We start from the raw sequence: 15,608 nt of genomic DNA on the forward strand, positions 1-15,608 counted from the left end.
CTCTTAAACGCATCTAGATCTCTTACATTTAGATAGAGCATTGAAGATCAAAAACGCTCATAAAATTATTAGTCAATTGTACCAGTATTTTATTTTATATGGTACAAAGTGCGACATTTTATTTGTTGCAAATAATTAATGACTATAATATTCTGGTACCTCTTTTAAAGGGGAAAGGGTTAAATTAGTAATGGGGAATAGCAACCCTAGTTAGTAATATAACCTATGAGGTCAGTCTTTAAGCAGTGTCCTTGATAATTGCGTGGTTAATTCTTATTGAATTTATTACGAATTCTTTTTTTTTTACAACACAGGGGGCAAACGAGCATGCGGCTCACCTGCTGGTAAGTGACTACTGCCGCCCATGATCACCCACAACACCAGCGGCATTGCAGGTGTGCTGCCGGCCTTTTAAAAAGGAATGTACTCTTTTCTTGCAGGTTATATTGTCGTATCGGTTCAGAAATACTGCTGCTGGAAGTTGATTCCAAATAATGGTTGTGCGTGGTGGAAAGTGACCAATTTCCAGCAGCAGTATTAATGCTGCACCAATGCCGTTGGTGTTGTGGGTGATCATGGGCGGCGGTAGTCACTTACCTGGTAGTCCGCGTTACCAACAATATCTCCGCCCCCCCCCCCCCCCCCAATTGATGCCAAATGACAATGATGTTCGATGGAGTTTCAGTGTGAAATTAAAAAAAAAACGATTAAATCTAAGAAAATATTTATTGATCTTGAAACAATAGGTTTGTTTTGTCCAGCGTTACAAATGTAATTTTCACCTATAGAGATTACATTAGTGTAAGAAGGTCTTAGGAAAGATAGTCGCCGTCCGTCCACTTGGAATTAGCAAGTATTACAAACGCTTCCCACAACCCGGCGATCCTTTATCCTCATTAATCCCCATAAAGGGTCCGATACCCTTAAAAGACATTATTACACAACTGCTTGTGTGTGAGGCGTTAACATCGTCATGTTTATATTTATGGTTGGCTTTGTCTACGGAACCGGGATACGAGTCTGGTGTTTTTTTTTTAATGGGTAATAATGGTATTGTAACCCCGTCTGCGCTATTGGTATACACTGACGGGGCACCAGTGATAGATGACTGATGAGGATGAAAGTAGGTCAGTTAGCCCATCCTGACGAATTAAACTAGAATTAGTCACGATGGTTTCCAGGCGAAACCACGTGGAGGTCGACCTGACAGGGTTTATTGCTAGTAATAGGGCTATTTTGATGCCATTACTAACAATCCCTTTCCCCCCGGTGAGTCTGGTGATTGATCAAGGTAAAAAGTAGTATTATGTCTTTCTCTTATAAAATACATACATACATACATATCTGTCACGCCTGTCTCCCATTAGGGTAGGCAGAAACAATGGAACGCCAAATGTTTCGATTCAAACAAACTTCTTATAAAATAGTAAGTGTATACGAGTATAACATTCTTGCCGAGGTTTTTCAAATTTTTCAAATTCCATTTTTATTCAAATATACTTGTTTACAAGCATTTTTTAATCGTAATTTTTTAAATCTACTGCAACTTTTGGAAAGTTGTTATCTGTTAAGAAGAGGGAACAGACTTAGAGATTATAGCAACCCCTTTTACCATCAGACGGGCCGTATGCTTGTTTTTCAAAAAGTGGATGCTAATTTGTGTCGATTTATCGAGCATTTAAGAGGTCAAGAGGCAATAAACAGAAAAATTTGTACCATCAGATGTCCGTAGTAAATCCATAGGTCGGCCATCTTTATCTAAAAATCTAAAAATTTCGTTTTTTCATTGTTCCTTCGGGAAACTTACGGGAACACATGAGTAATTATTTATATTTTTTATCTTACAAAACAGAGATTTATGATTGAAAATAATTAGCCATATTTTGAATCGTGAGAGCCCAAATTTAAATTTCGAATCAATGGCGCCGAAACCGCCATAACGATTACAAAACCTCTTTACGATATATAAAAAAAATAACATATTATTTTAATACATGCAATCGTTTTCATTGTCGGTTTGGTAGTAAAAATAATAAGCTGTGTGCACACTGGCAGCTGCCATAATTAACTCATATTCTTCATTTAAATTTTACCATAAATATTAAGGAATAAATTTATCCTGCCGCCTGAATGTGCTTACGGTTAGACATTTACGATTCTGGTCGTGTAAGGAGATAATAAAATTACATAAGACATTTTTAAAGGCAATAATAAAGTATATTTATGAATCGTATCGTAATTTTTTTTTTTATACATCTTAGAATGGCAAACAAGCTGACGGCCCACCTGATGGAAAGTGGTAACCGTCGCCCCAGTACCATGGACATAACAGAGTAAGTCCATGATCCCAGTAATTCTGAACCCAGTAAATTCATAATTGCAGTGATTATCAAATGAAAGAGTTGCTAGCTTGTTTTCTGAATGCCATTCTGGAGATACCAAGTTCAGTTCAATAATTGTTATAGTTGATGGCACAATTAAACTGTTGCTTATAAACTAAATTTATCAAATTTTTGTTATGGATGGATTCTTTAAATTTTTTAATATGAAAATGTATGATTCAATTGATCCATCTTAAAGAATATGTCAATATTTAATCTCGATGGTGTTGAAGGGACCGATTGGGGGATAGCAAAATGGACCCCTTTCCCCCAGAACTAAGATATATTTGTTATGTTCTCTTTCTAACTGTTTAGTAACTAAACTGTTACTAAATTTATAAAATTTATATTTGGCTATTTAAAAATATTATTCTATCTATATGTTTACCTGTTAAAATTATAAATGCGAACGTTTATAAAGATGGATGTATGGATAGTTGGATAAATAGATGGATGTATATTTATTATGTTCTCTTTCACGTAGAAATTACTGAACGGATTTGAATGAAATTTGGTACACGAATAGGTTATATTCTAAATCAGGACACAGGACTATGTACTAAATCACGCGGCAAAAGCCGCAGTAAATACTTGTTTAAAAATAAATTACATAAATGGCGTTCGCTTCGAAAGGCGCGTAATATCGAAGCCGTCGTCCCATAAGCCACCTGTCACGGCAGTGGCTTTTGTATTTAGTAATGAGAGCTTAGAAACTCTTGACACTAGAGGACGTTGTCTCCATTTGAGTAGCAGTAGTATTAGTTAGTAAGTAAAAAAATCTTAAGGATAAGCAAGCTAAAGTGGCAATGGGCTGGTCACATAGCTCGAAGGACCGACAACCGATGGGGAAGAAAGGTTCTTGAGTGACGACCGCGTACGGGCAAACGCAGTGTAGGATGACCTCCCACTAGATGGAGTGACAACCTGAAATGCATTGCAGAGAGTCAGTGGATACAGGTGGCCCAGGACCGTACTTTATGGCAGTCTATGGGGGAGGCTTATGTCCATCAGTGGACGGATACTGGCTGAAGTGATGAAAAAAACAGTAAAGCAAATTTAATTTAGACGACCAGGTAAATAAATATACTTATTCCGTTCACTGCCAAGGTCCTGAGTCAAACTTTTACCAACAACTAGTTAGTTAGCGTAATCAGTAGTTAATCTCACACGCGACGTGACAATAGTATCAACTATACCATTGTTCTCATGTTTAGATACACAAAAATAAATATTTTTTTTATGCAACTTAGAATGGCAAACAGGCTGACGGCCCAACTGATGGTAACACCTGAGTCCTCAGGAATGGCAACGCCAGCGGGGGTATCATGGGCGAAACAGTATACTTTGTTATGTCCATGGTACTGCTCATGTCTATAGGCGACGGTTACCACTTTCCATCTGGTGGATTGTCAGCTTGTTTGCCATTCTAAGTAGTATAAAAAAAAAAACCTTCTGTCAGTTAATTCGATTGTTGTGTATCATTGTATAGAAAAGTAATAAATGGTTGCTAAACATCGAGTTTGCCTATTCAGGGTTGCTATTCGAGTATTGATTTTAGGTTACTATTTGTTGATTGACAACATAATATTTTATGTATCTTGGAATTGTAATGTAGCAACTCTACCAGATGGAAAGTGGTAAATATTGCACCAGATGGTTCAGTGAAATGCAACTGTCTCTTTTTATTAAGATGGGTGTGCATACATCTTTAGCAGACTCAGGGCTGCCCGGCCCCAATTTCGCAAGGGGAATATTATCGAGGTCTCATAAATATTTACAGTGCGTGTACAGACACGGTGTGAATGCGGCAGGGGCGGACTTGAGAATTTGAAGGATAAGGGCAAAATACCTTCAATCAGTACAGAAATCAGTCAGGGAGAAATTATTTATTTAGGGGTATTTTTGTCAATATTACGGGTGTAAATAAAACAAGAGGTTTGTTTGAATCGAAGCATTTGGCGTTCCATTGTTTCTGCCTACCCTAATGGGAGACAGGCGTGACAGATATGATGATGATGATAAATAAAATAAGAAATAGAACGTTATAGATAAATAGATAATCGAGGATTGAAACTTTATGGTCTTTGGAAAAAAAGGTTTATTGTTATTAAATCTTTATAAGACAAATTTTGTGTCACGGAGATGATAACAGTACGGTAATGTTTTTCCATTTCAAAAAAATAGAAAAACATAAACTAAGTAAATAAAATAAATCTTAATTTATTTTTCTTAAAAATGGACATAACATATTTGACTTATTTTTATTACAAGTAAACATTGTGAGGCATATTTCAACTTGCAATATAAAAGCTGTTTTAGACTAGTTTGCGATCTCAGTAATAAAATATATATTGTAAAAACTTTCATGAGTACATATAATATTTTAATATAATAATTACCGGTTTAATTTAAGTGTAATTTAAATAACGTAAATTCAAATAAATTACTTAATTATAATTTCAGATTATTCGCCACGTTTCTCTTTCAGCTATATACCAGTTGATTTGATTTAATTATATATTAATTATTTTTTATTAATATCTAATAATTAAATTATTATTCTAAGCATTGTATAAATTACGGATTTTTATATCCACGCTCCAAGATGTGTCTGCCCATGCCCTAAATACGTACCTGTTCTGTTCATTATACAACCCATGGTAAAGACGTGAGACCACTTACTGTCGTTTTTGTATGACCCTGGTAAGTGAAAGACGATGCAGGTCGATATCTTTACGTAGAAATTTCCCTAGTTATAGAGTAAATAATAATAATCATTGGTTTCCCATATCTGTATGTAGTCGACAGTATAATACATGTGATTTCTTCTATTATAAAACCATGATAATATGGGAGTTTGTTGTCTCACTACAAGTTCCCCTATGATCATGGCTTTTAAGATCAAGTCTTCGTAAAATTGTTCGGAATGAAAAGTGATAATAATAAACGTGGACATGACCTTTTTCTAAATGGTCCCGGCATAGAATAGGCCACCCCTTCCGTTTCTTGTAGGTGTCGAAAGAGGCGACTAAGTGAGGGCGAGGGATGGGCAGCAGTGTCCCTCGTGAAACATCTCTTAAGCCTAACTGCGGTTGCCAATCCAAGCGTGGCAACTACTGGCAAAACTCCTTTAGGGAGAAGCTTATGTTCAGCAGTAGACAGTTAAAGAAAAACGTAGGATTTTAAAATTAATTTGTCTATGTAGATCTAAGGTGTGTCTTGGGAAAGGGGTCTCTTGCCCAAAATAGTTTGAGAACCTGTGAATTTGAATTCTGAAGAACTGATCTAATTTCGTCTTCACTTATCATCATTCACTGGTGCTTTGTCAATGTATACCAATAGCGCAGGCGGGGTTACCATTACATAAAAAAGCCGTTCAAGTGCGAGTCGGCTCGCACAACGAGGGTTTCGTACAAAATTACAAGCTTTAAAATTTTTTTTGTGAAATTACAAATTTACGGTTTTCGGATATATCCCTTTGCTTGTGCTACATGACATTGCTTCTTGATAAATTTCATGACTGTAAGTCAACGAGATGTACCCTATAGGTTTTCATTCTCTTTGCGAATGTCAAAATATTCGATATAAATGGAATATAAACGGCCATATCTTTTGATTGCGTCGATTTAGAAATTTGATTTTTTTCTCTGCTTTAAAAGATTGTAGACTTGATACCTCCACGTGTTCCTAAGAAAAAGGGTCTTGACAGACGGACGGATGGACATACAACGAAGTGATCCTATAAGAGTTCAGTTTTTCCTCTGGAGGTACGGAACCCTAAAAATAAACTATTACAACAAAGCAAAAAAATAGCTCATACTGTTATGCTCATACTGCCATGGTATTAGTATTATTAATAGGTGCAAATGTGGCAACCATGGTCTACCATAACAAGTCATAAGCAACTTTGTATTCTTTTAATGGCGTGTAATTTGAGAGTGTATTCAAAAGACAAATAAATAATATTGTCCATTTATCTTCCATACAAGTATTAGACGTAATCATACATTTTGTATGTATTACCTTCAATCGACTATGAAGTTCTTAATTCGTGTGTATTTATTTGTTTATGCCATATACAATATCTTCGCTAATATTACCAGAGGGAGACTTTGTACAAAAGTCGTATTGCTTGGGTACCTCTGTCCCATTCGTGTTTCTACCGTGAAACAGTTGCGTTTGCATGGCTGTGTTACGGTTTAAAGGTTGGGATATGGCGTGAATTTACTGGGTACAGAGGAATAACATCTGAGTCCTCAGGAATGGCAACGCATGTGGGGTATCATGGGCGCAACAGTATACTCTGTTATGTCCATGGTACTGTTCATGTCTATAGACGACGGTTACCACTTTTGATCAGGTGGGCCGTCAGCTTATTTGCCATTCTAAGTTGTGTAAAAAAAAATTATGAGGAATTTTATTTATATTTTAGTATAATAAACAACTGATGTATGTTCCCGGCATAGAAAGGGCCACCCCTTCCTTTATCATGAGTGTCTTAAGAAGCAACTAAGCGAATTGATCGATCGATTGAAGGGCAGCACTGTCCATCTTAAAACATGGAGACAGACAAAATTTATAAAAAATATTATTTTAGCATCAATTTTTTATTAATATAAAATACCCCTTATACTAATTTTTTAACGTTTTTTTTTATCTTATACAGATATCACGTAATTACAATTTAATTATTATATATTAGCAAGATGTATATATATAATATAACTGCGTTATATAATCGCCGGTTATCTAATAATTTCACAACACTAGCTGCCGAACAGCTATGTTTTTGCATCGCAATATTAATCAAGATATTTATCACACCGCCCCACAATTTCTTCGACAGAAACCCACGGGAATGTAGCCCACTTAATGCGAACAATCATCAAGGAAACATAATGACCTACAATAACTATAATTTGCCATAATGAACTTGAATTTGCAATAGGTCAGGTCAGGACGGAGTTAGCACGCGACGCGTTATTGTGAAAAATAACACGTTAACGTGGGAAAGTGTTTTTAATTCACTCATTATTTTTTTTAACTTTGTGTTCAACTGCTTATTACGTAATTTACCGGCAGTATACGTCCTTACTGATGTTATAAAAGTGAAAGTTACGTTGTTTATTTGTTTGTTACCTATTAATGCCTTAACAGTTTAATTAATCATGAAATTTGATGTATATTTTAGATGAAGAGAAATATAAACTACTATTTATATTATTTATTCTTTCTTTTTTCTCACTACTTTCCAGAGGGAGATTTTGTACAAAAGTCGTTTGCTTGGGTACCTCTGTACCATTCGTGTTTTTACCGTGAAGCAGTTGTGTTTGCATGGCTGTGTGGCATTTGAAGGGTGGGATATGGCAGTCAATTTACAGGGTACACCTTGGGCATAACATCTTAGTCCTCGAGTATGGCAACACACGGGGGTGGTATCATGGGCGAAACAGTATACTCTGTTATGTCCATGGTACTGCTCATGTCTATAGGCGACGGTTACCACTTTCCATCAGGTAGGCCGTCAGCTTGTTTGCATAAAATATCTTTTTACTGATTAATCAATATATCCAAGTCATGTCGATAAAGTCGCGTGAATTTAACGAATAAAATTGTAAACCACGCTACGAGAATTGAATGCAAATTTAGTGCTAATGTGAATTATTGCTTTTAATTTATGCGCAGGCGCTGTAAGATTTAATTTGACAAAATCACATCCTTATTAATATTATAAATGTGAAAGTAAGTTTGTATGTTTGTCACCTTTCAGTTTTTTAACGACTTAATCAATTATTATGAATTTTAGTACTCATGTACTATAATACAGGGTGGGAACTACCGGCAAAATTCTTATGGGAAAGGCCCATGTTCAGTATCTAATGCATATTTAATTGTTGATATGTACTGTATGGTATTTTTTTTTTGATGGGTGAAAATGGTATGGTAACCCCGCCTGCGTTAACGGGATACGCTGGCGGAGCACCAGTGAAGGGTGATAGATGAGAATGAAAACAGGTCAGTTGGCCCATCATGATGAATTCATCAGGAATTAATCATGATAGTTTCCAGGAGGAACCGCGAGGCGGTCGACCTGGTTGGGTATATTGCTAGCAATGGGATTCTCAGCCTCCATTACTAACAATCCGTTTCCCCCCTACTATATGGTATAGAAAAGGAAGTAAGCTACATAGATATTTTATTTCAGTAAGTTAATATATTCGGGTTGGGAGAAAGAGATTGTTAGTAATGGGGTTAAACCGTCCCATTGCTATATACGAGATTTTTAGTAAATGGATCATTATGAAATAGTGACACCACCCGCGCTATCGGTATACACCGGCGGGGCACCAGTGAAGGATAGGATATGTGAGGATGAAACAGGTCAGTTAGCCTATCGTGACGAATTCAACAAGAATTGTTCACGATGGTTTACAGGGGGAACCACGTGGAGGTCGACTTGCTAGGGCATATTGCTAGCAATGGGGCTGTCAAACTGCATTGCTAACAATACTTTTCCTCCCTATAACGGGAAGGTTAGTCCCCGTTGCTATACAGTGTATACCGATAGCGCAGGCGGGGTTATCATGCTATTTTCACCCATTAAAAAAAACCCACGGGAGAGAGAGGGATGGCCGTCTCTGTGTCGGGACCACAAGGCAATAAACACTTGTAATAAACACAAAACAGTAAACCATATTATAATTAAGATTTGTTGGACGTACACAATAAGACATGTCACTGGCGAAATCACCCACAAATGTAATTGTCATTGTAGATGTAACAATAAAGTGTCAAATTACCAAAATAATTACACACAACTGTGGTGTTAATGGCGTAATAATCGTGAAGTTAATCTAGCCTGAGTAATTACAGTATGGTACATATTGTTTCACACTACAGTATTTCGTTTAATCATTAAGATTGTTAACACAATTAAAATTGTGGATTTGCAAAAAAAAAACACTTATTTATTTATTTATTCATTAGTACAAATATGTGTACATGACTTAATGGATTCTCCCAGTCAACCATAAAAAAAAAAGCGGTACTACTAATTATTGATATACATACATACTAAAATTACATATATAAACGAATAAATATATATAAATAATAAATATACTTATACATATATGACATATACTATATTATACACGAAATTGAGAATAATATAAGGTACTTACTGCTCGGATAACTTCGACCTAAACTATTGAACGATTTTGATATCTGTAATGAATTCAACAAGAATTGTTCACGATGGTTTCCAGGGGGGACCACTTTTTAAACGGTTTTTTTTTATACAGCTTAGAATGGCAAACCACGTGGAGCCCATGTGCGTTTCCGTTTTATTCTTCTGTACCCAGTAAATTCACGCCATATCTCCTCCTTCAAACTTAATAGGGCATATTTTTTTTACAACACAGGGGGCAAATGAGCATGCGGCTCATCTGATGGTAAGCGATTACTGCCGCCCATGATCACTCACACCACCAATCGCATTGCAGGTGTGCTGCCGGCCTTTTAAAAAGGAATATGCTCTTTTCTTGAAGGTTACGTCGTCGTATCGGTTCGGAAAGATGGAGAACAAACTCCGGTTAGAATATTAATCTTGTTGTAATAAGCGGCTCCAATGTAAACAGTGACAATAGTTATATTTTGGGACTACAAATAAATCATCGGACTGTGTCGGTCGGGTTCACAAGAAAGGGCTTCCTTACAGCAATTAAATCCGAAATTATTGTTATCCAACGTTTTATTAATGGCCATCTTTGTTTTTGGGGTTGGAGATAATGCGAGGAAAATCGGATTTTGAATTAGACTTCTGTTATTGCGTATTCTGGTATGGCGAACAATTTGATAATCAGTTTAATGGAGGGGTGACAATAGCTACCTGTAAACATAAAACAACGGATACGACAGTATATATTATTATATAATGATACATTTGAAGAAAGGTTCTTGAGTGGCGACCCGGTGCTGGCAAACGCAGTGTAGGACGACACCCCACTAGATGAAGTGACGACCTCAAATGCATTGTAAGAAGTCAGTGGATGTATATGGCTCAGGACCGTTCTTCATGGTAGACTATGGGGGAGATCTATGTTTAGCAGTGAACATTTGATGGTGTGATGGTTGAACAGCAGTGGCTGATATCGTGATATGATATATTATATTTAATCATGTTATTTCCTTCTATGATTTTGGTGGTATAATGGTTTAAAATACTTAATGATGCTTTCGATGTTCGCGGGTTTGATTCCTGCAAAATATCAACGTTTGTATCCTTTAGTATGTCTATAAGTTTTGGTCTGGGTGTTTTCTATATGTAATGAGTATGAATTTAAAAAAAGGTATATAAATCCTTATTCTATTAGATTTGTTTACAAGCTCTTTTAAATCGTAATTTTTTATAATTTCACTGCTGGGTTTGGAATATTTTAGAAAGGAACTAGCAAGAAACTCAACAGTTTGCTCTTTTAAATCTCAAATAAAATACATTTGTGTTAATTTAAATGTCGTTGTATCAACCATTAATTGCTGAACATAGCCTTTCCCATAAGGGGGGGGGGGGAGGGGGGTTGCCAGCATTTGTTATGCTTGGCAGGCAGGTTGGCAACCACAGTTTGGCTTTTGGTGATGTTTTCTCATCTCTTGACCATAGGTCCCTTAGATGCCTCTTAACAGCCACGGGAAAGGAAGGGGCGTCCTATTCAATGTCGGGACCTATAAAGGTCTTATTTAAATGTATTATGTCTAAAATAAATAATAATAAAGTAAGTTTTTTTTTATACAACATAGAATGGCAAACAAGCTGACGGTCCACCCGATGGAAAGTGGTAACCGTCGCCTATAGACATGAGCAGTAGACCATGGACATAACAGAGTATACTGTTTCGCCCATGATACCCCCATGTGATGCCATTCCTGAGGACTCAGGTTTTATTCCTCTGTACCCAGTAAATTCACGCTATATCCCACCCTTCAAACCGAAACACAGCCATGCAAACACAGCTGCTTCACGGTTGAAACACGAATGGGACAGAGGTACGTCCGCTGTCTAGTAGTGCTTAGTTTGCAATTAAATGATACGTACTGTGTAATATGTCCAATAGTATTAACTATATCAAAGGAATTATTCCAATTAATACCAGCTGCTGAATCTCATTACTGAACAATTTGCTAAATTAAATGGTAGACCTCTACGTGCATATCTGTGTAATATGTGCTGTGTTATTCTCCTGTTGTTTGTTTCAAATACGAATATAAAATATAGATTATAAAAAGCCTTTTTGAATGTATGTTATTGTCTATTTATTTACCATTGTGATGCCCTCTTGATTTCAAGAACGTATTTTGTTTACCTGTTGTTTGTTTCAAATACGAATAAAAAATATAGATTATAAAAATTCGACTATTTACTTGACACCATCGTTCATGACGTTAAATTCTGGCCGTACAGGAAATAAGCGGCGGGCACGAGTGACGGGATTAACCTGTCCCGTTTGACCCTCGACATTTCCTGCTCCTTTAATTCGGTATGACATTTGTAACAGGCAAACAGACCAAAGTAATAATAAAGACGGTAGCCTCAAGCGACACAGTCTCTTTCAATAGAACTAAGGAATAGGTTTGTTTACCTATCAGGGCCGTAGCTAGACCCAAGTTTAAGGTAGTGCAAAATAACTTTTGGCAGGTCAGAAGCTATGATTAAGCGACTCTGAAAAAGCGTGTCTGTTTAATTTTCTTGGACTCATTTTTAAGTTGGACCTTTTAAGGTAGGGCATTGTTCCTTGATGACAATAACTTTAATGATCATATCGTTAGTACATGGTTTAAAAGGCGCATTTAATGTTAAATAGCATTCTTTTTAAGACAACAAAAAAAAAAATTAAAAGTTATTATTAATTTGTTTTAATAATTAATTAATTTATTGTATAAACAATTGTAGTTAACTTTTCTTTCTTGCAACTTTTCGGGAAGGTTTGTTCAATATAATGTAATAAAAAGTTGTATGCAAACAAAAAGTAATACACTTTTAAAAAGCATTAAAATATTTTTTGTACAATTTTATGACTCTCATTATTTAATAGCTTCGAGCTTAAGTTTTTACGAGTTTGAGATATAAAGTTAATAAAGTTTTATAGATTTTAATCGCGTACAATTAGGTAAGTTATCTTGTAATTTTACTGTAATACGCCTACAAACCCTCGAGTATAATGATCTTAAAAATAGATATGAATTTTTACTTCGTACAAACTATTATCTTCTTTGTAGATACAAGATAAATGAAAAAATAATGTTAGAATTAATATCCTAATAACTAGGTTAAATAGTATTTTATGCACCAAAAGAATTATTAATTCTTTCTTGCGTCACCTACCTACTTCTATCTGTTCTTCTTTAACCAAAGTTTATCTGTAAGAGATTACCCTAGCGATAAGACTGCTTTTTGTACCTTTATGTATATATTTTAATCTGTACTTTATACTACTGTATTTCACTTGAATTATTCAATTGTCATTGTATATTTTTATGTTTTTGGTACAATAAAGAGTTAAATAAATAAATACTTTATCGGTCAACCTGGTCACGCTGTCGCAGTCCCGAATAATTGTTAGTCGTATTGAAAGTAATTTTTTTTTTACAACACAGGGGGTAAACGAGCATACGGCTCACCTGATGGTAAGTGACTACCGCCGCCCAATTTGCCTGTTATAACTGCTTAACAAATCTTTACGAAATTTAGAATTCCCTTAGCATTTAGGGTCAAGAAGGTGCATTTTATATGACTATAATAAATCAGACCAGAGAGAGACTTTGTACAAAAGTTGTTTGCTTGGGCACCTCTGTCCCATTCGTGTTTTTACCATGAAGCAGTTACCTATCTAGTGGAGGTCGTCCTACACTGTGTTTACCCGTACGTGGTCGCTACTCAAGAACCTTTCTTCCCCATCGGTTGTCGGTTCTTCGAGCTATGTGATTAACCCATTGCCACTACAGCTTGCTTATCCTACGGGCTAGGTCGGTTATTTTGGTCTTTATTTATTTACATCTACATGACCTTTAATATAAATTATAATGATTTTTTTTGTGTACAATAAAGTATAAATAAATAAATAACTTATTTTTTCCTGAGGCGTTTAAAAGTGAAATTTGTGTACAATATTTTTCACAGAACCAGAATGACGGAGCGTGTAATTCAATTACAGAAAGCATTGTTTCACCATAATATTGTTTTCCCTTGTTCAGATTCTCCGTTGTTCAGACAATGCCTGTTTTGTGATGGAACATAATGAGCCTTATTGAAACGCTTCAAAAATACCCTAGACTATTTTTCTTCCGAGGCAGACAGTTCTGAATGTAATGAACAAAAGCCGACTTGACAGACGTCTGTTTTGGCAGGAGTGTTGCTAGGCTATTGTGGTGGTGCTTGAGCTCTCTTTGTTAGTGGATGAAAATGGAATTGTTACCTCACCTGCGCTACTGGGTTATTTTGGCGGAGCAGCAGGAGTGAGGGATGATAGGTGAGGATGAAATAAAGTTAGTTAGCAGATCGTGATGAATTTGATAAGAATTAATAAAGATGGTTTCCAGGAAGACCGCTTGGAGGTCGTCCTGGCAGGGTATGCTGCTAGCTAGGAGTTTGTCTCCATTTATAACAATCTCTTCTCACCCTATAGTGGTGGTGCTTGAGTACACTGGCAGGGTAACAATGATAGGTGAGGATGAAGCGAAATTAGTTGGTCCATCTTGACTCTCTTTTTAAGTTTTTTTTTATGCAACATAGAATGGCAAACAAGCTGACGGGCCACCTAATTAAAAGTGATAACCGTTGCCTACAGACATGAGTAGTACCATGGACATAACAGGGTATACTGTTTTGTCCATGATACCCTTCATGCGTTGCCATTCCAGAGGACTCAGGTGTTATTCCTCTGTAACCTGTAAATTCACTGCCATATTCCACTCTTTAGACCGAAACACAACTGTTACACAGTAGAAACACGAATGGTACAGTGGTGCCCAAGCAAACAAATTTTGTACAAAGTCTTCCTCTGGTGAAGGAGCAAGGAGCAAGGCATTCTGCTCTGCTCTCAAAGCTCTATTCCAAGCTATCTATATTTTTGACCTCCTTATACGACATGACTAATGTTACAAAAACTAATCATGATAGTTGAAGCTTGGAAGTCGGTCTATACTGTCTTAACAGGGTGTTTCTAGTTATGGGAACTGAAGTCCCCCTTTCATTTATAGGCGACGTTTACCACTTTCCATAAAGTGGACCGTCAGCTTGTTTGCCATTTTAAGCTGCATAAAAAGATCTCTCTTTCTTCTACTATTTTATATTTATCTGAGACAAAACTAGTTAATTTTAATTAATCTAATCTAACTTATTTTGTTTCAGTGCATGTATTAAAAGAGACAGAGTTACCCCTGGAGGTGGCACTGGCTCTGGGCCCTGATGTCCAGTTTGTTCTCAAGTATATCGACGCTGGTAAGTGATATATTAATAAATAATATTTTATCTGTGGTCCTGATGACGTGGATGAAGTATGAGCTTAAAATAATGTCACTTAACTTCAATGGTTTTATTATGATACTTGAATAGTAAGCTGACGACTCGTCTGATGGAAAATGGTAACCGTTGTCTACAGTCATGAAGAGCACTATGGACATCGTAGTGGATTTACTGTGACGTATAAGATGCTGTTCATGCATTGCCATTCCTGAGGACTAAATTTTATATCACGATACGCTGTAATTTTATCGCCATATCTCACTTTTCAAACGATCGTGCGAGCATAGCTGCTTTATGATGGAAACTCGAATGGGACAGAAATACCCATGTTGTTAATCTAGTAATAATTTGCCATGATATTAATAGTTATTATTATTATTTCAACCGTTAACTGTCCACTGCTGGACATGAGTCTTCCCTATAAAGGGAGTTTTTCCAGTAGTTTCCATGCATGGCAGGCAGGTTGGCAACCGCAGTTAGGCTTTTAGAGATGTTTTATGCCACGCCGTCGCATTATATTAATAAACCATGCATTAAATACCTTTGAAACATCATATTACATCAGCCAATATCTCATTATATCTATTATTAATATTTACTAACGTTACCAATGGATTTATTTCTTTATCTGAGTTCAGTGAATGCTTGGTGTATTTGTTCTGTTTATTGCTGCCATAAAACTGTCGAGCAATCGATTGGGTGCTATC

General features: G+C 36.2%; 1 protein-coding gene across 2 annotated transcripts in view; it reads left to right on the plus strand.

The window, feature by feature from the left end:
• The window catches only part of LOC113516486 (apoptosis-stimulating of p53 protein 1), a 459,324-nt gene that overhangs the window by 108,595 nt on the left and 335,121 nt on the right, over nt 1–15,608 (plus strand). For both annotated transcript variants that reach the window (XM_052894330.1, XM_052894332.1), the window contains one exon: nt 14,788–14,877. In XM_052894330.1, coding sequence (XP_052750290.1) covers nt 14,788–14,877 — 90 coding nt within the window. The remainder of the gene's footprint in view (nt 1–14,787; nt 14,878–15,608) is intronic.

The sequence above is a fragment of the Galleria mellonella genome, unplaced genomic scaffold (assembly GCF_026898425.1).
Source record: "Galleria mellonella isolate WM207_F2 unplaced genomic scaffold, CSIRO_AGI_GalMel_v1 utg21, whole genome shotgun sequence".
NCBI classification, from domain to species: Eukaryota; Metazoa; Arthropoda; class Insecta; order Lepidoptera; family Pyralidae; genus Galleria; species Galleria mellonella.